At 35.1% G+C, this 22377-nt stretch overlaps 1 protein-coding gene across 1 annotated transcript in view; it reads right to left on the reverse strand.

Moving 5' to 3' along the window:
* The window catches only part of LOC121092833 (sodium channel protein type 1 subunit alpha), a 103322-nt gene that overhangs the window by 10584 nt on the left and 70361 nt on the right, over nucleotides 1-22377 (reverse strand). The window contains exons 21-23 of the mRNA XM_040604435.1: nucleotides 20866-21039; nucleotides 18194-18316; nucleotides 3002-3283 (exon numbers count right to left, since the gene is read on the reverse strand). Coding sequence (XP_040460369.1) covers nucleotides 3002-3283; nucleotides 18194-18316; nucleotides 20866-21039 — 579 coding nt within the window. The remainder of the gene's footprint in view (nucleotides 1-3001; nucleotides 3284-18193; nucleotides 18317-20865; nucleotides 21040-22377) is intronic.

Raw genomic sequence — 22377 nt, forward strand, 5'->3', positions numbered from 1 at the left:
TCTTTTTTATGAGCCTAGAATATTTCTTTCTGAAATTATCTCACTTCTCTTGAGTATTTCTGTGTGAGATATCTGTGCTTCTTTTCTATATTACTCTTAAAATACAGGGTTTTTTCCTGCTATATACAGATGCATATACTACTAAAAAGACCTTATAATTCAAACCAAAAATTGTTCATGGGACTCATTTATGTCTTTCACAGAATAATAAGGTCCTCAGCACCAGGATTGGAGTTCTTTTGGCTTGTTTTCATTTGGATTTTTGTTTTGTCATTAAAATGGTACTACTTCCATTAGTATTCACACCAGGTAGAAAACTTCATTGATGCAGAAAATAAAGATTTATATTGTATTACCTATAACCCAGGAAAGCTGAGGGAATTTATAATATCCTTCTTAGATTGGCTCAAAGGGCATGAGTCAGAGGGCAGAATGGAGAATGGAAGCAATACTGGATTGTAAGAGGCAGCATTCTGTAGTTACTTTCTAGCTTCCTGAAAAAGGGACCTTGTATTAGTAATTCATGCATTGATAGTTATCACTGAGATTGACATAAGAAAAATTACATTGGCCTCCATGGGTTTATTTCCTCAGGTCCATCACAACCTAAACAGAAGTCTGTGCCTGAGGTTGTTAAGGTGGATAACCACATGACTTCATTAACATGTCAAATAAAGGCCATTAATGATGGATTGGATGAACAGAAAACATATCCACTTGCAACCATCATTTTTAAATCAGATTTTTCAGCCTTTATACCTTATTTTGGGCCAAATACTGAAGTTTCAATAGCGTTATCTTTGTTTCTGACATAGTAATGAAAACCTCTAATAGAGTAATACCTTAGTGTTTATTCATCTTTACTATTACTACAAGCTGATTAGGAAGGGTAGGGAAATCTAGGGTTATGACAGACCTGTTCACTTCTCAAGTTTCTTCTGAACATGACAGATTTAGAATCTTGTTCTAGATTCTTGTCCAAAGTTCTTCATATAACAAATAGAAAAGCACCTTATAAATGTCTCCTTTGACTGAAAAAGTAATGTAAGAATCTAAAACATTTATTAATTGTGGCCTTCCATATGTTCTTGAAGGTGAAAAAAACCCATTGATTCTGCACATTTTAAAGCATTAACTGAAAATCAAGCTGATATTTTGCTTTCTCTGCCCTAGGGCTTTTATCATTCCGTAACTGCAAAATCATTACTAGTGGCTTACTTACCCAATTGTAAAAGATGCAATGTCGGGAGTACCCCATTTTTTTCTGGAACGTCAAACAAAAAATCTCCTCATGTTTTTAAGAGCATATTAGTAACACACACAAAAAAAGTGGTGTTGTCACTGACAGCTCACACAGAAAAAATCCATCCATTAGGCAAGCCTTTGATATCAGAGCAAAATCTCTATATTGTAGATACTGCAGAAACAACTGGCTTGTCCTCCCATGAGAGCTGGGTCCCTCTGTGGTAGGTCTAGACTGATTTTTCTTTTGGAAGTGTCAGAAAAATTGGCAGATTTCTCCCAGTTTGCCTCCCAGAGAAATCCAATAACTTAAGAATCTAAGTCTTCATGTAAGAAATATATATGATTGCTTTTCAATGAAGAGAAGATGGAATAAGCTATGCATAGCTGAAATATATATGACTGCAAGTAGCTGAGGGGTCATGATTGTGGCCACAAAGCCAGGAAAAAATGTACTTGGTGTTATCCCTGTCCCAGAATAGACTAGGTTACTACTGCAAGAAGAGTTGCAAACCACTTGGAAAGATTTGTGTTGATGTCTTGTTTCTCCTGAACGTGTGTAATAAAGCATTCTGCCCCGCAAACTCCAAGGGGGATTCTAGGCCAGTGGATTTAAAAAATGAGACAGAGGAAAGAAATATTTAAAGTCTTTCTATTACAATCCAGTTTTGTAATCAAAATCAAATCGTATTCAGTAGTTTATTTCTTTAATACTGCTGGTCTCTCTCTGCTCTTTCCTGATGTGACAGTAAATTTAATAATTAATCACAGTGAAATTTAAATTTTCAGAATTCTCAGTCTCACAGGTGAGATGCTATATTAGGTGGGAGAGGCAGTTCACAATGCTCAGAAGTATTGTTTTAGACCCTGTGCAGGACCATGTCAATAGCACCGCATCATGTTAATGATTTGTATTGAGATTTCTTATGCCAATATAAAAGCTAGAAACTTACTTAAAAAATATAAATATGAAAACTATGACTCTGGAGAATTAGACAGTAACCTCAAAAATCCATAGAAGTTACTGAACTCACACAATGTAGGTTAGAGTCAAGCATTTTCTTGATTAAAGCTGGGTTGCTAAAGATTTTTAGCAACTCCAAAATACAAAGCTAGATAGTGTTGTGATGACACAATTTTTGATAGTGAAGGCATAACCTTATAATATCTTTCTGCATATATTTTCTTCCTTCTTTTCTTCCCTCAGTTTTTGCTAAATAAACAGTAGGTGCTTATGCACAGAAGTATCAGTGAAAATATTTCATAAATTATAGTATCTGGATTTTTTTTTTTCTTACTCCTCTTCAGAATGAGAAATTGCTTCTTAGATCACATAAGTCTGCACTGGTGGCAGCGACATCACTGAGATGGGATTTCCTATCTGGAATTCTTCTCTGTGACTTAATCACACCAATGCAGATTTTTGTTTTTCAGCAACAGTAAGACTCAAAGTATTCAGACAGCTGAATACCAGTCCTAGGTACTTCTAGAAACTTTTCAAGTTAGAAGGGGCTGATGACTAAAGGAGGTATAAATAAGAAGAATAGCACTTGTTCTGCCAGATGTCCTAATTTTTTTTTATTCATCTTAGGCTCCACTTGCTGCTTACTATGAAAAGAGCAATCAATTATCAGTGCAGTGGTATTACTAAGTCACAGATAAAAATCATCAGGTAAATATATCTTCTGTCTTTGTTCCTAGAATTGCTTCTCACTATTACATATAAACAGTAAGAGGTATATAAAGAGTGATCACTTACTACTTGAAGTAAAGAAAGATACCCAAATCCTACATTATCAAAGTTTACTTTCACGTTTTTCCATCGGGCACTTTGATTGTTTTTTATGAGTTCCTCGCACTGACTAAAATTGTTGATTTGGTCGACTTCAAACCTTTCATCAGTTGTGGTGTTAACACAGTAGTAGAATTTCCCAGCAAACAGATTTACTCCCATGATGCTGAAAATTAGCCAGAATATAAGACAAACGAGAAGCACGTTCATGATGGATGGAATTGCTCCTAAAAGGGCATTCACAACCACCTAGTACACAAATACAGGGGGGAAAAGAAAAGAGTGTAAGAATATTTACAGCAATAAAGTTTTGTATACTGTTTTACCAATGCTTAATAAATGCTTGTTCAGAAACTAATACTATAAATTTTAAAGCAATACATTAATAACTGTAGCATTGCACTGTTCTTTTAAATACTTAACATTAGTATATGTAATGAAAGGAAAATAAGTGAGAAAATTAATTTAAAGAAGAACAAAAGAGAAGACCTGGTGGTCATAAGATGAAGCCTGACAATAGTGTGTTTTATACAAAAAAGACAAACATGTTAAATATAAATACAGACATAATAAAATTCTAAAAATGCATCAAATTATAGCTTAAAAATGTTTAAAGAAAAATGGCAACCAGTAGATTTGATCAACGTAACTTTGAAATTTAAGCTGAAAACACAAATGCCATGAATCTAGAAACTAAGCTCTACATTAAAAGGATTATGCAGGAATTAAATACATATCTTTATTGCCTTATTGTTCCATGCAAGATTATAACAAAGATTAATTTCTTTGTATAGAAAAGCAAGACAGTTTTGCAATATGTGTCTGCTTGAATCAACATAATTTATTTCAAGCTCCAGTCTTATTGTTTCATGTATTGAGTTTAAGTCAGTAATACCCTTCATTTATCTAAAGAAGGACATATATCAAGGACATATTTAGGGGATTTGATTTTGCGTTTGAAATTACTTCTGGCCAGTTGCCTTCTCAGCCCTTTGCAGGCAAGATGTCAATAATTACTTACGTAGATAAAAAGTGTATTTTTCTAATATATATTGTAATTAATCACATGTGTCTGTCAGAGCTATCAAAACTTCTGTGATATTTGTTTGGCTAATAGCTGAGCAATCATTTCTCCTTAAACATCCAACACCAGATCTCATTTACAGGTTATATTTTATTTTAAATTTTACTTCTTTCCTCTAAAACTTTTGGGACCTTGTAGGAAGGAAAAATAAAATATATAGTAGGGCTCTGATTCTCAGTAAGCCAATTCCTGGAGTAAGACAGGAAAAGACTGGCATGGATACTTGGGGTGTAGTAAGCTTAGTCCATCTTTGTGCCCTGCTTTCTGCAGCATAAAGGGGGTCTCTCCACAACCAGTGTAACTTGAGAGCTGCTCAGTCTTACTACCTGTGTTTCACAGGCTCTTGAAGGTCTTTGGAAGCAGAGTATTGTGGTTGTGTTACTCATCACTTGGCACCCTCCTCCTTGCAAATGTCATGCCCAGGAAATAGAACCTGTTTGGAGATCTTAGGTAGAAATGTTATTTTCAGGGCATATTTTCTTCTCGTTTTAAGGGCCTCCTCCATTACCAGACCATAGAAATTGGACCTTTCTTTAACTGAGAATTCTCCTTATCTATTATAAAACCATGATTTTTTTTAAAATTTAGCTTTTCTTGGCAGCTTCTATTTTTGGTGGTAACTTTAAAGGAAGCGTGCTTGCTTCTTGAGATTTCTGTTATACAAAATGTGAAGTACCTAGGTGATGTATGCATAAGGCAGGCACTTTAAAAAGCATTTAAAAAGGCTAACAAGGTCCCAGTAATAGTCTGAACATAAGAAACAATTTTCAAAGGAGTGAGGGAAATTATTTTTACTGTTCCATGGGGAGAAGAAATCTGTCGCTACTTAGCCTGATGGAACTGAGAACAACCTAAAAATTAGGAATTAAATTATTCTGGAATTTATTCCAAGTCTGACCTGATCTATGACACTGTCCTACTGCTGCTTTGCAATTCTAGGCCAGCTAATGCTTGTCTTTTCTTTTTTATCACCCATAAAAATGTTCTGGATGTGTTACAGTAGCTGAACTCCTTTGGTTAATCTTGGTGAAAAAACCGAAAATAAAGATGTCAAGAACAAAAGACAGGGATTTAGTCCTGCAACTTGAATAAATTAAGGCTACCTGTGCTCACACAAAGAATGGTTTTGTATGAATTGAGTGCCTGTAGCAGTTACCTTTTTAACAACCCTGAAATCCATTGGACCACAGCACAGATCCAGAATGAGCAGCAGAATGCTAACAGCTACAGTAATTGTTACAGCAATTATGAATTGGTAATGGTTGTAGAAAGAAAGATTTCTACAAAATGCCAGCAAGTGTGTCTTGTATCTTTAGAAGAAACAGGTATTGTAGCCTTGATACTGAGGCTGCCAAAAGATCAGCCACATCTTCTTGAATAAGAAGTGAACAGCTTCCAGCAACTGTTCTAACAACGGTTCCAACAACTTATTTCATATAGGTCACTGAAAACCCATCAAATGGTAACAATTTTTGGTCACTACTGACCTGGCCTGGATGCGAACTGGTGACCTAGAGATGAAAGGCTCTGTATCCTATTACCAACCCCTTGAGCTATCCAGTCCCCCTGGAAGGTTTTTTAAGAAAAGAAGAAAAGAAAATTAAAACTTTTAGAAGTTGCTTTCTGTTTGCGTTTTGGTTTTGTTTGATTTTTTTTCCCCCACCAGTGCTGAGCCTTTGCCCTATCATATTTGTAATCTAAAACTGCATTTTTACATGCTGGTCAGCTGCTCAGCTGACTGTAAAGTCCACCTTAGGAAGATGTCTTTATTTTCTTCAACATATACAGTTGGAGGCAATTGCTTTATCAGTGGTTTTTCTGGGTTGGTTTTTTTTTTTTTTTCTTTTTGTATTTGCTTTGGGAGTTGCTGAGGTATATAAGGATAACCAGGACATTAGCTTACATAATATATATCCAAGATAGCACCCATACTTACACGTGACACCTACAAACATAAGTTACAGCAAATGGACAGAAAGAAGTGAGAACCAATTGAAAAGTGAACTGAATGCAGAAAAGAGATCAATTAGCATTTCTTAATGAGTTAAAAATTTAGCCAATAAAAATTGTAAATCTTGTCCTGTTGAAAAGAGTCTGTAGTGGGTTACAAGAATGTCAAGCAACTACAGCTCTTATTTTTGTGCATTCTTCAAATCTAGATCAGCTGTACATGATTCTAAATGCATTTTTTATTTTCAAAGGGGCTGTTCTTTTGTGCCTATTTTCTGTTATTCCTTGATACAGAATATAATGCTAGTAAGTTAGAAAAAGATGGTTTCAGTCGTTTGTTTGGTTGGTTTTTTAAATTACCTATGCATTTCCTCAAGGCTGAGATGATGTTGGTCAGGCTGACTCCGGTGAGCAAGCTGCAAAAGCCCAAGTTGATTCTGCTTGTTCACCTTCCTATAGCTTCAGGTAGGTAGAACAGCAGTAAGTGCAAGTGAGAAGCAACACCTGACACCTACGAAGACAAATGGGCTCTAGACTATTTTACATCTCAGCTGATATTCATCCAGGAAAAAAAATAATCATTGTGGCATACCATGTCTCCCCTAGAAGAAAGCAGTATTTCATATATATATATATATATATACACACACAATTTTTTCATGTTTACATTTTCATAACATTTATCTTCCAACATCAGATATATACATAAGAAAATAAGAATTACTGCAATGCTAATTGTCTGTCTTATCTTCTGGCTGATATGACATTATGTCAATACAAATTAGTAGTCCAGTTGTTTTCTGTTGTTGATGTTTGTATCTTTTTTTTCTTTTTGACAGCTATCCAAAGAAGACAGCAAAATGGAACAGGAAAAAAAATATCAGATTTACTATGAGAGCTGTGCTTATGTATAGAATAAGGACTGTGAAAAATACCATTATATCCCTGCCATATAAGTAGACTACAAGTAAGCTTTACCAGATTCATATATATCTGAAACACACACTGAGATATATAGCTATTATAATTCCCACAGCAAAATAGCTTCAATGGATCCTGGCACCTCAGCAGTCACAGACAGACTTTCCAGGAATTCCTACACTGGACCTGACTAATGGATATATCAGGGCCTCCTGAACCAGGAACAATCTTCAGTAGTACTTATTAGGTTTTTTCCATAACTTTTGCAGATTCTGTGAAGAAGTTTCAAACTCTGTCCCTGGTGCAAATGAGGAGGAAGTGATCATCTTTGCAATGGAAAGGAAGATGACAGGATTATGTCTGGAACATTTTTCCAACTTAAAATGCCTCCACCTTGGAAGTTGCCAAATTCATAATTTTAGGCTTAAACAGGAAAAGTTTCCCAAAGATTTGATGTGTCAGATCTCATATCAGAGTTTGAAAGAGTCCATCAAAGGCTATAGAGGTTATTTAACGGTTATCACTTTTTTTTTTTTTCCTGCATGTACATTCTCATGTGAGATTCACAAAACAAGCACAAAAAGCCAGATAATTTTTTTTCACCAGGAACTTTATGGATCAAATAAAAACACATCTTCTATGCATACTATATGGCCCTAACAAGCATAAGACATGTTCCTCCAGTACTTAATTCCTTGATGACTGGGAAAGCCTGAGAGAGCTTTCAGGACCTCCAGAGAAGAGGAACAAATTGTGGTCTTGAGTACATATGTCCAAAAAAATAAAGTTTCTTTCTCTTGAAGTGACTACCTGTATTGTCACACAGTCATAGACCCTATATGGTGGTTGTTAGGAAAAGCCTTCATCTCTCTCTTAGCAGCACAAAGATTGAAGAGCCAATTGGTCAAAGACAGCAGCATGCAGAGAGAGTTTGACAATAGCATACACAGCATAAGCCTCATTAAAGCAAAATCGGAAAATTCATTCCTGACTCAAATGACACTGCACTGGGCAGGATTTGAGAGTAAGCTATGAGTATTGGCTTGTCTTGAACAAGTATGAGGTAAAAACCTCTGCCATGAGATCATGAATCTCCCCTGCTCAACTGGCCAAAGTTCAGATGTACACAAAGCTGCCAGAGAGAATATTTGTACTGAAAAATGAAGAAATGAGCAAGTAGCCATTGGTTTAGATTCTTGGTCCACCACAGAGGTAAGATTGTTGGAATGAGCAGGTAGATATGCTGTGAGTGGACAGGAATGGAGGCTCAGGTGACATACATGATCTGAATTTAGCATGTTCTCATAGCGAAGGACTTTGAGGACATCACACAAGGAGGGCTCGAAGATGCTGAAAACAACATGACTTGACCAGGTTGTGGGTATCAGGTAACAGACAAGTGTATTCTCTCTTAAACTGTGGAATAGTTGAGGCAAGGCAGGCAAAGACATAAGGAATACAGTAACTTCCCCAGTCAGGTGATCAAAAGAATATTTGAGAGAGACCATGAAGAAAGCCCATACCCGATTCAGAAAGATTAGCACTATCTGATAGTCCAGGACAAAGAATTATTGAAGCAGACCTCTTTCTTGACAATTATCATCCCTTGCTCTTTGCAGTCATGAATCAACAGCTCTAAGAGAACCGGTGCATCAGCTGATTTACTTGTATTATGGCAGCATAAGCATACCACTGGCCCTCCATGGGCCAAGCACTATCAGAGTGAGATCAGCTGTCCAGCAGTTTGAATTCAATGTATATCTTTCCTTCATGTACTTTTAACTGAGCTTTTCCACTATCACTGGATCCTCTATCATATGTATACTATACATTTTCTAGTTTACCTATCATGAAGCATGAGCACATGTTCCTATCAGGCAAGTCAGAAACATATAATAGGAACTTCTCTATATGCAAATAACAATGTTTTCCAAAGACTGGTGCTTATGAAAATGTAGACAGATGCTCATAAGGTGACAGGCAATCAAAAAATTTGTTATGAAAACCAAATTTAAGAGAGATATGCACCCAGTACTTTATGTCCATGTGATAGGAAGGAAGACTTCTACATCAAAGAAGTTCAAAAGAAAAAAAAAAAAAAAAAGAAACCAAACCCACCCTCCCACCCCCAAGCCCCTGGATTTTGCTATTGCACATCAAACCCAAATCCAAAATATAAATTGCCCTATTACAAACCCTTTTGAAAGGTAATTAGAAAGGCAAAACTAGATAGTCTAGAGCAAAAAGTTTACAAGTATTCTTTCAAGTACCTTCCCAAAAAAATGCTTGAATGGCTCCTCAGTTCCCAGGGATGAAACTCATAAGTGTATCTATGAAGAATAGGGAAATTCTCACAGAGTATCTCTTAGTAAGCTTTTCACACTTTGGGGGTCATAGGTGGCTTCGAGTTTATGAGATTGCAGTTTCTGGCATTTTGCTACTAAAACTGTATACATTAAGATAATCTGGAACCTTGTAGATATGCAGTGTGATGTAAGACACAGCACTAGATTTCTAGAAGAGAAGTACCTTAAGAAACGTGCAATTCCTTCAATTTTCTCATTTGGTTTGTCAGGTAAAAAGAGGAAATGCGTGGACCTGTAGGGTAATCAGTGGTGATAAAGTCTTAATCAACAAACAAAATCAACAGAAAAAAATCTTAGCAAATACAATTTTCATCAACGATAAGATCATCCACCAGTTCAGTGATGAAATGTGTTACTATCCACGTATGTGCAAAGATTAACAAGGGTGAAGGTGAGCTTAAACATTTCAATAATTTAGATTAAAATTGTGGAATCCTTAAAATAATTAAGTTGGAAATGCCCAGTTGACAGTAACTATTTGTGTTCATTTTCGTTGTGAGAGCACCTTGTGACAGACAGCACTGAGATCATGATCACCAATGTGCTATCCCTAAATAAAGTGTAAACAATCTCTAACAAAATAGGCCTAATTATTTCTCATAGACAGAGGTTTTTGACTGGGTAGGAGATGGGTTTGACCTTGTGAAACAGTGAATTATACCTGTTAAAATCAAGTCAAGGTTTCTTCTGATATTTTACTCCAAATATGATGATTTATACTTAACTATATACATCCATGCATAAGAAAACGTTTTTTTCCCCTTTTTAAACCTAACATTTACCATCCAAAAATCAAACCTTGTGTAAACCCTTTTCATCCTAAACAATTTATAACAAGTTATAAAGTTGAAGGGACCGGCACTTGAATGGCAAAACAGGGGTCTCATCTGAATTTCTACTGTTTTAAAATTCCCCAAAGCCTGGAGTTCAAAGCACTATTTTCTTATTCAGTAAACATGACACTTGGGAACAGCTGGTTTTCTTAAAATAATAATAAAAAAAGAAATTAAAAAGAAAAAAAAAGCAGAAATAATTTATCAGTAATTACTGATTTTTTCAAGGTATAGTATACATGTAATGTAAACATCTTGTAGCAGTGGTGTAGTAGGCACTGTGTGTTTACAGGACCATTTTCTGCAGTGTCATGCGAAAGCAGTGCCTGCACCCCTGCTGTCCCTTCCTGCATGTGACCTGGTGTTTGTAAGGTGGTAGGGGGCTCAGGGTGACACAAGAGGTTGGGGCAGTCCCTTTGTTCTGACCAAATAGAACAAAAATTCTGTAATAACAGCTTCTTGTTCTCCCTCCTACTACAAAACAGATGATGAGTACTGCATTTCTCTGAAGTTAGAGGAACCACTTTTGTAAGTCATAATGCAGCAGAAAGTCAGTGGGATGGGAGGAAATGGCTATGGGGCTTAAATTAGGAGAAGCTATGTCCGTTCGAAATGTTCCTCTCACAAAGGCAATGAGGTACCTGACACGTGGGCCAGCAGACAGCATCCAAACACCGCCCAGTGCAGAAGATTAAGACTGATCGTCAGCGGAGGCTTAGGGATCTTTGCCACAGTTGCTTAGTGTGAGCCTTGGAGATGCCCATGAAGAAAAATAACTGACGATGCAGTGCAGGAAAAATATTCCCACACAAGATAACCTTGTCTCATCTGAGTGTATCCATACAGCTTGATGGAAGAGGGATGCCACATATGGATGTATAAGGATTACAGTTCTTTGTGATGAAGGGATAAAGTATATGTGCATTCCCACAGCAGTAATGTAGATGGGAACATTTATTCAAAGATAATAAAGAAAATTTATCAAATTTTTCCAATGTTTATATCAAGTAGTAAAACATATCTGACAATAGCAGATGACGACAGAATGGGGGAGGGAGAAAGAGAGGGGACAAAGAAAGAGAGAGATTGTGATAATTCTTTTACTTGCCAATACATATTTTAACAAGACATCTCAAAACTACATATTTTCTCATTGGGTAGCTTGGAATGGGTACACTGGGAAGAAGCATCCTGCATATGTTTGATGATCAGCTATGAACTGGTTTGAGAGGCAACAGAGGATGAGAATTAAAATATTTCTGTGAGAGAAAGTGCAACCTACTTGACATGATCCAAATAATGATTCTAGGGAGGAACTATGGTGAATCTAAAAATGTAGATTCATCCAGGTTATTCAAACCTTCTCATTTGCAATTAATTATTCCTCTCCATTTTATCTTAATGGACTTCTTGTGAGAAACTCTTATAACTCTGTCCCACAAAGAGAAATCAGGGTGCTGCACCATGGCTGTATGAATGTGTCATCTGTAATCCGCTAATTATGTTCCACTGTTCCAGTATTTACCTCATTGTAAAAAACAAACCCCAACCAACCCATACAATGCCTCCTAGAATCAACATCAAATACCTCTGCACATCCCCCCCACAAAAAAACAACCAAAACCCAACCAACCACCACCACCACCAACAACAAAAACTCAAAAAGAAAAACCACAAACCTCCTCAATATCCCCTATATCAGACATTTCCCATAACCCAACTTGTGTCTGTTGTCTCTTGTTATCACTGTGGACACCTGAGAAGAGTCTGGCTTTTTTTTTTCTCTCTCCTCCAACCAAAATTAAAGGCATTTTACAGATTTTGCCTTTAAGAATTGCATAGTAAAAGAACTAGAATATTGCCACCTTTGCTACACAGTTTGCCTTGATGCCATGTATGTACATATAATTTATTCTTAACTACATGACCTATAATTATGTAAGTTCAGAATTAAATGACATTTAGAATAATGTTTAGAAAAGTTAGAAGAAAAGAAAAAATGAAACTGAAATCTTATTCTAGCAAACTAATGCTTATCCTTAATTCAGGATCACTGCAAAGTAGCAAGTAGAAAGTATGTGAAAGTAAATTATGATAGTGAGACTAGTATATTACTATAAATCAAGAGAAAAGCACAGAAGATTATTTAATGAAATAAATGAGTGAATTTTGTCAGAGTGTTAGAACTGGCATGAGAAGTACCTCAAATGTGAAAGAACTGAAAAAAATTGAGTATTTATGACAAGATTTTCAATTTTTGAGTAAAATGAAGACTGTATTGGGAATACAGGGTGAAGACTATTAGAAAACTACCACTTAAAGCGCCAATTGTAAAGAAAAATTTGGAATTTAACTGAGGGTATGCAAAAAAAAAAAAAAAAAAAAAAAAAAAGGACAGGCAGATGGAAAGAATCAGAGAGACCTGACAAGAAGGTACAACTAAATCTTGATCTTAACAGTAATGAACAAATGAAGTTGAAGCAAGAGATATAAGATCTCAGAGGAAAATAAATCAGTCCCTTAACAAGCCAACTGCAGTCTTTTCTACTTCTCCTCATTGTTGTACAACTGCAGCTGACTAAAGAATGCTTCTGATAGTGAAATGTATCTTCAAAGAAAGCAAAATACTTCCTCAAACACTTACTGCATAAACTATTTTTATGGCACTTTGTCCTGGAAAAATTTCATGCAATTGGGTGGTGAGTTTATATCTTGGAATGCTAGAACTGCCAGCAGGGAGGTTAGGCTAGAGGATCCTTCTAACTACAATGATTCTGCAGTTTCTGTCCTAGCTTTTAAAAGAAAATTTAACTTGGTTGAAGTAGCAACAGAAGCATTTCTTATTCACATAACAGTCTATTAAAAGCAAGCTACACTGTTGATTTTAACAAAATACTGGAGTTCCCAGAGCAGCTTTGATTCTGTTTCTCACCAGAAATCAAATATACAACAAAACACTTTTGAAGACAACATTGAAGAAAAGACATAATTTAGCATACTGTATGATGAAATACAATAATCATCTGCCAAGCAATAAATCACATGGCTGCATTGGTTTGAGAAGACCTGGTAAATATTGCAAATACATACAAGCATGAAAACAGAGTAATTATTTGGTGTGGGAACAAGATCTTCAAATTTCACCGGATGCAGGGAAAAAAACCCCAACGTTTTGCTCTTCCTGTTGCATAAATGAAATGTTATTGACCTTTATGGGTTGTTTAACATTTTTAATGAAAATATAAACTGTATTATATATGTATCTCATTCATATTTCATTAAATTTTGATCCTAAAAGGATTTTCTTCAAGACACAACAAACAAATTCTGACAAAGGTTATATCAGCTTCAATTATACAAGAAACTCCTTCAAAAGTTGCTTTCCAATTGTAGAGCTACAGTCTAAGAAAAAGTCTCAAAATACTAAGGTATTTCCTGTATGATTTATGAACATCTATACAGACAGTCTTCTTACATCAAAGTTTGCAAATGTTTAAATTGTCTTTCAGGAGACACAACACTTCTAATAGACTTTCTTTAAAATTCAAAGGTAATGAATAAGATCACAGTCCCCAAAAAATCCTTCAAACTGCATAATCTTTTGATCAACAAAATATATTCCTCTATATTCTAAGCGAAACTTGCAGAAGATAGTGAATACACTTCCTTGAGAGTGAATATGTAATTCTTAACTGTGAGATAAGATGCTAAATTTACAGTGAATGCTTTTTATGTTGATACATCATTGACAATGAAGCTATAAAACCCCTACACTAATGATACCCTCCTACAGCTGGTGCTTGCAAGGGTTGCGGTCTAAGAACTAGATTTTTCTAAGGATCTGATAGTAAATGCAAATTTTTTAAATCACTGAGATGTCCTGCAGGACATGTCTAACTCCAAGAAGATACTACAAAAATTATACTGTTATTGGCATTTTATAAAAATTACGAAAAACTAGTTTCCAACACAGGCCAAAGAAGACTGAACTCAGATTTCAAGAAAGGATTATATGTTATATGATGTCTTAATGTAACATGTAGGGGTTTGAAAATGGCGCAAAAAATTAAACTGCAATTATATAAATATCTATAGTTGTGACTATTCAGATTATAGTGTTTTCGTGTGTACTTAATGTATTACAAATAATGTTCAGAACTTTATATGGGATATTTTTGAATGTATGTAGCTATAAATTGAGTAACAGAGTAGGGCACAGATCTTTCCAAAACAATGCAAAGACCAGATTCAAATTTTTAAAGAAAGTGGGTTTTTATCTCAGTTAAAAAAGCATCTAAACATATCTGCAGCACCTTTCTTCTGCAGAAAGAACTCTGGTATCTCTAAATAACAATATTGTTTTTTCTTTAAGTTTGTCATGTTATTTCTGTAACATCAGCAATTTCAAATAATTATTTCCAAAGATATATTATTTCAAAGCAATTAAGAAGGGGGTGTAGGGTGCATAAATATAATCTACTTTTTCTGCTACTGGGATTCTCAAATGAGATTATTTCTCCTTCTAACCCTAAATACACAATGTAGTGATTAGTCACACTGCAATCATTAAGGATAGAAACGGGGGAAATACTATACCCATAATACAGGTAAGGGGAGGAACCAGTGGTCCACCCCATCCAAGCTGAAGAAAGGTTATCCTATATTGAATAGAAATATATAGCCTGTAGTTAGTTGTGAATCTGTAATGACAGACACTTGATATTATGTTTTATAATTCAATCATATGAGAAATTTTTCTTTCCTAGTAATGAAGTTTAGAGTATTCCTGAAAATGCCTCATTATCGCTTTCCTGGTAAGGGAATCTAAGGAATAGCCATTGAATTTTACAGGATATTTAAGAGATCAAATATTCTAATTTAGTTTTACGAGTTACAAAATCGGACTGGAAATTTGAAATACAGTAAATGTTTAAAGCCATCAGCCAGAAATATGCATAAGGCATGCAAAACTGAAAGTGCAAGTGGATTTCAGATTGTTTGCTGCCTTCTACTATTTCTCTAATAAATCAAGCACGGCATGACATGCTTTATTTTGTGAAATTAGACACAAATGCATGCTTTATTGTCACTTAATTCTCTAACTCAGCAAAGCAATGTATACTCAGTATTCTACATTTACAGATAGCATACCAATTCAGAACTAGCGCAAAAGCATTATATTGCAGGTACTAAAAAGCTAAACAAAAAGCAATGGGTGTATTCAAATCTCAGTTTGCAGATACTTCTGTTCAGTACATACATTAACTGAGATGAGAATATAAACCCTAAGACAGAAATTTAAATTAAAGCAATTCTTTACTTTGCCTTCCAGCATCTGGGTGGAGTCAGTTTTGAGTATCTCTATAGATAGTATTACAATTTCTTAGAATAGAGTATACTAGCAGATATTTTAAATGCCTTTAATATGGCAAAATTCACTTCTGTGCTCAAGTCAAGCACAGGCTATGGACCACTTGTACCCTATTTTGGTGTGAGTGATTCATAGATATTATACTCACATTGGAAAGAGAATGTATCCCATTTATGAAACAGCACAATTACAAAATTAAGTTGTAACTACAGGGTATAAATGTAGATTTATAAGAATATAATTTAAAAAGTAAAGTATGTTTCATATTTAGGGATAACAGAATAGTTATTAGTGTTTGCTGACTATGTAAAATGCTGTATTCTTCCAATTCACCAGAACAGTAAACTTATTTAAGAAAAAGATTGATTTAAAGTAGCTGAGAACTTAGCAGATTTTTTTACAAAATAATGCAGAGCTTTTTACATACACGGACTTTGTGGAACACATATGATCTCTTATATTTTCAAGGCAAAAACTGCACAGTTTTGAACACAGGGGTAAACACTAAAATTACAAGTACATGCTGAATAAAACTCAGCTTCTTTTGTCACAGCTCAGTGTAGGTATAGGCAATACAAGAAAGCAAAGAAGGCTGATTTATTTTTACTTTCTGTTGGTAGAAGGAGTCTGGTTTTATGGATTTTTATGAAACGAACTCAGTTTCTGAGAAGACTGATTTAACTATAGTCTTATCATGAGCTGGTCAATTATTTATTTTGAATCTTTTTACTGTTCGTGAGTCATTCATAAAGTAATGCTACGATCTGTCAATGAACTGTTGTGAATATTTGCCAAGTGCTTTGGAAAAAACCATTTTCAGAAGTGCATGTAACTAATAGTAAAGATAAGGCCTATCCAGTTGACCAGTCACATTTTATAAGTGACTGGAATCAGGTACTGTACTGATTATCATTAATGTTGGAGGACAGAGCTGAAACCTTTTTTGCTTTTCCAGGCTTGTCTGTGATTCCTACACAGTAAGTTGCTCATGAAATATTCATGCTTTGTATCTGAAATTCTATCATGTGATTGGGCTTCTGGCACAGTTTCATAGTTATTCAGTGGGAAATAAGGCAAAGCAGTAAATAGATTTAAAATAACAGGTACTTTTCTTTGAGCATGAATATCCTAAATCTTTTAGGTGGAAAATTTACAATGGCAATCATGTAAGGATACAGAAAAATGGAATAAAACATTTGTCAATAAATTTTGACATTATTTTTCTATAAGTGATCTGTTTTTTCCAACATCATATAAAGAGCTGCATTTCTTGTCTCTGTGTAACATCTATACTGGTCTCCCAGTCCTCCTGCAGCTGACCAGAACATTATTAAAAAAGTAAAGCTGACAGCAGTTTCCAGACATTTCTCTGCACAAAACCACAATTATCTGAATGTTCATGAACAGTAAGTACAAAGAAGGAGAAAGAGAAAATGGCTAAATCAAATAGTCATTCCAAACTTAAATGGAAATTTGTACATTCTGTAGTATTTGACCAGCTCTTACCCTGCTAAATATGAATTCATTAATTTCAAATAATGAGAAAATGGTTAAAAGTCGATTTGCTATATGAAACCGTAATTTATTAGCCTAGTAGACGTTGGTTAGCAGTAGTTTTTTTCTGATGCATTCTCAAGTAGAGAGATATGTAGCCTGCTGAATACAATTTAAGAAACAGAATTCTAAGCTTCAATTTGACTTGATTAAGCTTAGATTTTTATCTAAAGTTTGTTCAGATAGTATATTCCAGGCTAGTCCACTTGTTCATAATTGACTTGAAATTCATTAGCACATTGTTTCCTCTTATGTTTCCATAAAGTAGCAAAAAGCATTCTCTTAAAACATATTTGAATGGCATGCATATAGAGTTAGTTTGTATTCAGTGGCTTTAAGGAACAGAAGGTATAAACAAATGAAAAAATAAGTTAAAATGCTTTCTTGAGTGAGATGAATAGTAAGCAGGGTATCTAAGTTACTCAGAATAAGTACGACATAACCTTATATACATTGTATTGAATATTGAACAGAGATTTGTTGAAATAAGAAAAGCATTCATTTTACAAAAATAATAATTTTGTAGAGAAATCAAATAACTTGGTTTAGTTTTTAAAGTCAGCCAAACTCAGAAATAGATTTAAACCACTAGCAGGTATGAATATATCTCTAATACCATCTAGTAAAATTCGGTGGGGTTAGACCAAAGGTAGTTTATCAAATATAAAGAAAAATGAAGGCTTTCAACTGGTAACAGAAAATATCTTTATTAACTAATGCTAAATTAGATTCCTGTAAAAACATTATGATATGTTTATCAATAAAAAATTAATAAAATCTTGTTACATTTTATTCATTATTAGGACTCTGTTAAGAGAGCTCATGGTAATTTCAAAGCCTTACATGGAAAACTCCTGAGATTGGCTAGAAAGTAAAGTAACCTTGATGAATGTAACTTCTATGTGATACTGCATATGGATTGAGGTGAATTGATGAAGCTTTTTGCTTATCTGTTAGTAAAAGAAATGCAATAGATAAAAAGATAGTGCAGCCTTTCTGCATGGACTTGTCATTCCTTGTTCTGCATGCATGTATTCTTTCTATGCATGCATAGTTTCAGATTCTTTCATGTTGTCTTACCCTCATGCCTTCAAAACGTGACAAAGCTCTTAGAGGTCTCAAAGCTCTTAGTGTCCTAAGGGACTTAATGGCACCAAGTTCAGAGTAACCCAATGCATTTGCTGTTAAGCTAACCAAAGAGACCTATATGAAAACAGGAAAGTAAAAATTATTATATTGTACATACTACTTTACATACCATAGATGTGAGATATAAACTTCTTTAGAAGCATCTAATTTTGGACCACTTTCTTCAGGGAGTCTTTTAAATAAAATAAATAAATAAATAAAAGAGAAGTAATATGAAAGAAGATTAGGATAGGTAAATAAAGAAAAATATCATGAGGTAACAATTATTACCTGGAAACAGTAATACTTCCAAATTTCCTATTTTGCTAGTAATTTGAAGGCATTTAAAACCACAAAAATCAAATTAAATTAATCTCCTCTTTTTATCAGTTTAGGTATTGCTGGCTTTCTTTGTTTTACAGTGCTTTTGGGATCAGTAATTATAGTTGATAATGTCCACTTGATTGCCCACAACTAAAAGGGAAATCACTGAAGCCTGTTTTGAATTAACAGATGGGTCACAGAGCAGCATTGCTGTTCTGGAAATGCGTGGAAAGTATTAATTTTTCTGTATTCACTTACACTGACTAATCTTTTTGCCTGACTGCTGTATTTATGTGCTCTATAGGCTGCCATTAACCTGGATTATGCTGTTTCTTAAAGACCTTAGAAGAACGGTTCCATAGGTGGCAGAACACAGGCCGTTATATATTCTATGTGCCTACATTCCCTCACTGAGAAGTACAATATTCTCTACATTTGCCATGGCTCCCGTCCAAAATGATACTTCTGTTTGTTTACCATTTCCTCTAAATGCTCTTTCATTATATGATGTTCTAATTCCTTAACTATTTATTGGTCCAAAAATAGCATAACGGTCACATGTACTCTTTCATTATAAAGAATAATGCAACAGGTAAAAGGAACTCCAGGACAGTGCTCTTTAGGAAATGTACTTAAACCCAAGCATTTTATGTGAAATCTTCAGCTTTTAGAAATTAATAGCTTTTCTGGGTTTGTCAATCCTAAGCTCTAGCAACCCACAAAACTAGGTTCTTCTGAAATCTGAATTTCTTTCTCCAGCACATGCATCATAATACTGAAAACTTCCAGCCTTTCCAGATGCAAAATTAAAGGAAATACCCATGTGTGCAAATGCAGGATTTAATCATGAGCTTATTCAGACACTTGAATATGTGCTACACCTTCACACAAAGTAGTCGTCAAATTTTTACATTCACAAGATAGATGTTTGGGATATTATGATTTAAATCAGGTCAAATATTTGTGAAAATGAGTTTAGAAAAGGAACAGGTGCTTCTGCTTGCATGCTTCTTTAAGCTTTTTTGTTATAGATGCCGCTTAGGTACCCACTTTGAAAAGAATTTAGACATTAAAGAACAAAAGAGTTTTCCAAAGAGAAGGTACTCTCTTTGTGTGAGTACTGTGTTTGATCATGGTTATCTGTAGCTGTAGATGTAAAGGTGATTCTGAGATATATTTAATCCATGATGTACACCAATCAAAAAGGTTGTAGACACCTTTCACAAAACAAAGCTTGAGAAAATGAACTGTTTTGATTAGCCCTCATATGCTAGGAACCTATTGAGAAACTGTTGGATTTTCAGCAATTCTTTGGGTCAGTAACTGCTTATGGAGCTCACTTTTTACCTATTCGGTGTCTTTTGCTAAGTCATTGAAACCAGGTCAAAATGCATCTTTATTTTAAAATCGAGCTTGTTCAATATTTGTTTTTCCTGTAAGTTTTACCAGAAATGTCTATCTTAAAAATATAGTGACTATGTAAAACATCGTCTTTCAGTTTCACACACAGAACTTTATCACAGACTGCAGACACAGTATGCGTTTTTGCACATTGCAGGTTTTCTCATGGGGGTATACTTAGGACATTAATTCTTAAATTCTGAATAATTTTGGCAATGCATCGAGAAATAGTCTCCCTCATGTCACAGCAAAGCAAGTACAGTTATAACTATGGGATAACCCTCACAGGAAAGATTACTGAGCCTGATTTCAAACACGGCTGTGAAGACTGCAAGTTCATAATATTTTTTGGACTTCATTACTAAGCCACACCACGAACACTACAGATGTATCTTGCATTCCTTGTAAAACCTCAGTTCAGCCGTATACTAAAATCTGTGGACATGATTTTTGTTTTCTTGGCAGAGGAGTTTTAATTCAGATGTGTGTTTGATGTCCGTTGGACCAGACACCTATCTAAATGCTGGATGTGACTTAGACCTTCCCTTAGGAGGGAAGTTGGGTCCAAAGGTGGGAATGAGCAGCCAAGGGCAGAATGGAGGACAGCATGACCTCTTTCAACAACAGTGTTGGGATAAACCCTCTAACTACTTGTGGGGTTACCATGTGAAGTTCTTCTGTTAGCAGGAGAACTTCCAGTCTTTCTTAACTCTGTGGTATAGGAAGGCAGTGTTGTAAGTATAAAGTGAAAGACAGAAATACGGATTTTTTTCCATTTACCTTACTTTTTAAATTAAAAAGTAAACTAGTTGGTATACATAGATACTACGGTTGCAGAGCAAGTAACTAAAAAAACGAGATAAAAAAAATATAAACCACCTAGGAAATATAAAACATACATCGACTATCAGGAAGTCCAGCCAGCACCAGGCATTAGTAAAGTATGTTTGATAGCCATAGGCCACCCACTTCAGCAGCATTTCCAGAATGAAGATGTAAGTGAAGACCTTGTCAGCATATTCCAGCATGGTCTTGATAGTTTTACGCTGTTCAATATATATGTCTTCAAAAGCCTGTGAGTAAAAACATCGACAGATATTTGTTATTCTCTTTTGTTACTGCACACACTTCAGGTTGTAACTGAAGAAAAAAACCCAAACCCAACAAGAAAAGGAAATAATCTTTCTTCAAGAAAAGACACAGGAGTGTCACTTTTATCTAATGTTTCCTTTTCTGCTAACTCTGTATATACCTGTTTTTCCCCTGTGGAATTACATTTTCCAGTTCACAGGAAGGAGAAGTAGATATTACACAGCAACCACTCCACTGGTCAAAGATTTTTATTTTTTTACTTATTGCTGATTGTAAATTATTCTTCTGAGATCATGATTAGTACTCACAAATGCATCGATTCTGCAGAGTAGTATACCTGAACTGATTTCTACTGAGATCATTTGGTTTGTATGTAGGGCCATACAAAATCCAGGGTCACAGATGTAAAATTTTCAGGACAACGGCAATACAACTGACTTCTATTTTTAACTACTGTTGCTTTTTGAAAATGTTAAGTTATAAATCATAAAACCAGTTCTTCCTTTCTTAAAAACAATATATTAATCCAAATAAAATATCTGCTTTACTGTATTATTTGCACTTTATGAGATACATAAAAAATTCTGAGATCTTAGGAATGTTATTTACACTTTTTATGTGTTTTCATTTTTAGACATTTGAAAAAATGTGCAGCTTCTTCTTTTCAGAAATTCTTCCTGTCCTCCAAGAAATTGTCTCTTTAATTGCTTTTAAATTTTAATTATGCCATTATTTCTGATGGAGAACAGTTGGTTTTATCAGATTGAAAGAACTGGAATGATCTCCTAGCTTGCAAAGTTTTGGATATTTATTGCTACTAACATTCACTTTTACCCAGCCTTCTTTTGAATCACTTCACATCTGACAGTTCAAATGATTCAGTCAAATTGACATCTGTGTGTCAGTATTTCTGGATACTTAGAGTAGGCACTACGGTACCTGAAACTTGTATGGAATCACTAACAATTTCATCTCACAACACTGGGAAGAGCCAACAGGTATAATTTCCTTCTTACAGGTGGAGGCATGCCAGAGGCTTAGCTAGCAGTGCTCTTGGCCACCAGGAGTGTGCCCGCTCCCTGCCTGAATGTCCCTGGTTTGCTGGGAGGCTGCCAGGCTGTAACGTAGTGAGACTATCTGGAATGCGCCCTTGGGAAGAACACTGGGACACAGTACCAGCAGGTCCAAAGAGACTTTTTCAGTATCACAAAGGGAGTTGACGGCAGAGCAGGGTCTCACATCTCCCGAGGCTTGGGCTAATCCCTGGTCTCTGAAGCATTTTCATAAAATAAATGTTCTGGGGATGACATGCTCCTTAT

This window comes from Falco naumanni, chromosome 8, assembly GCF_017639655.2.
Source record: "Falco naumanni isolate bFalNau1 chromosome 8, bFalNau1.pat, whole genome shotgun sequence".
Classification (NCBI taxonomy): domain Eukaryota; kingdom Metazoa; phylum Chordata; class Aves; order Falconiformes; family Falconidae; genus Falco; species Falco naumanni.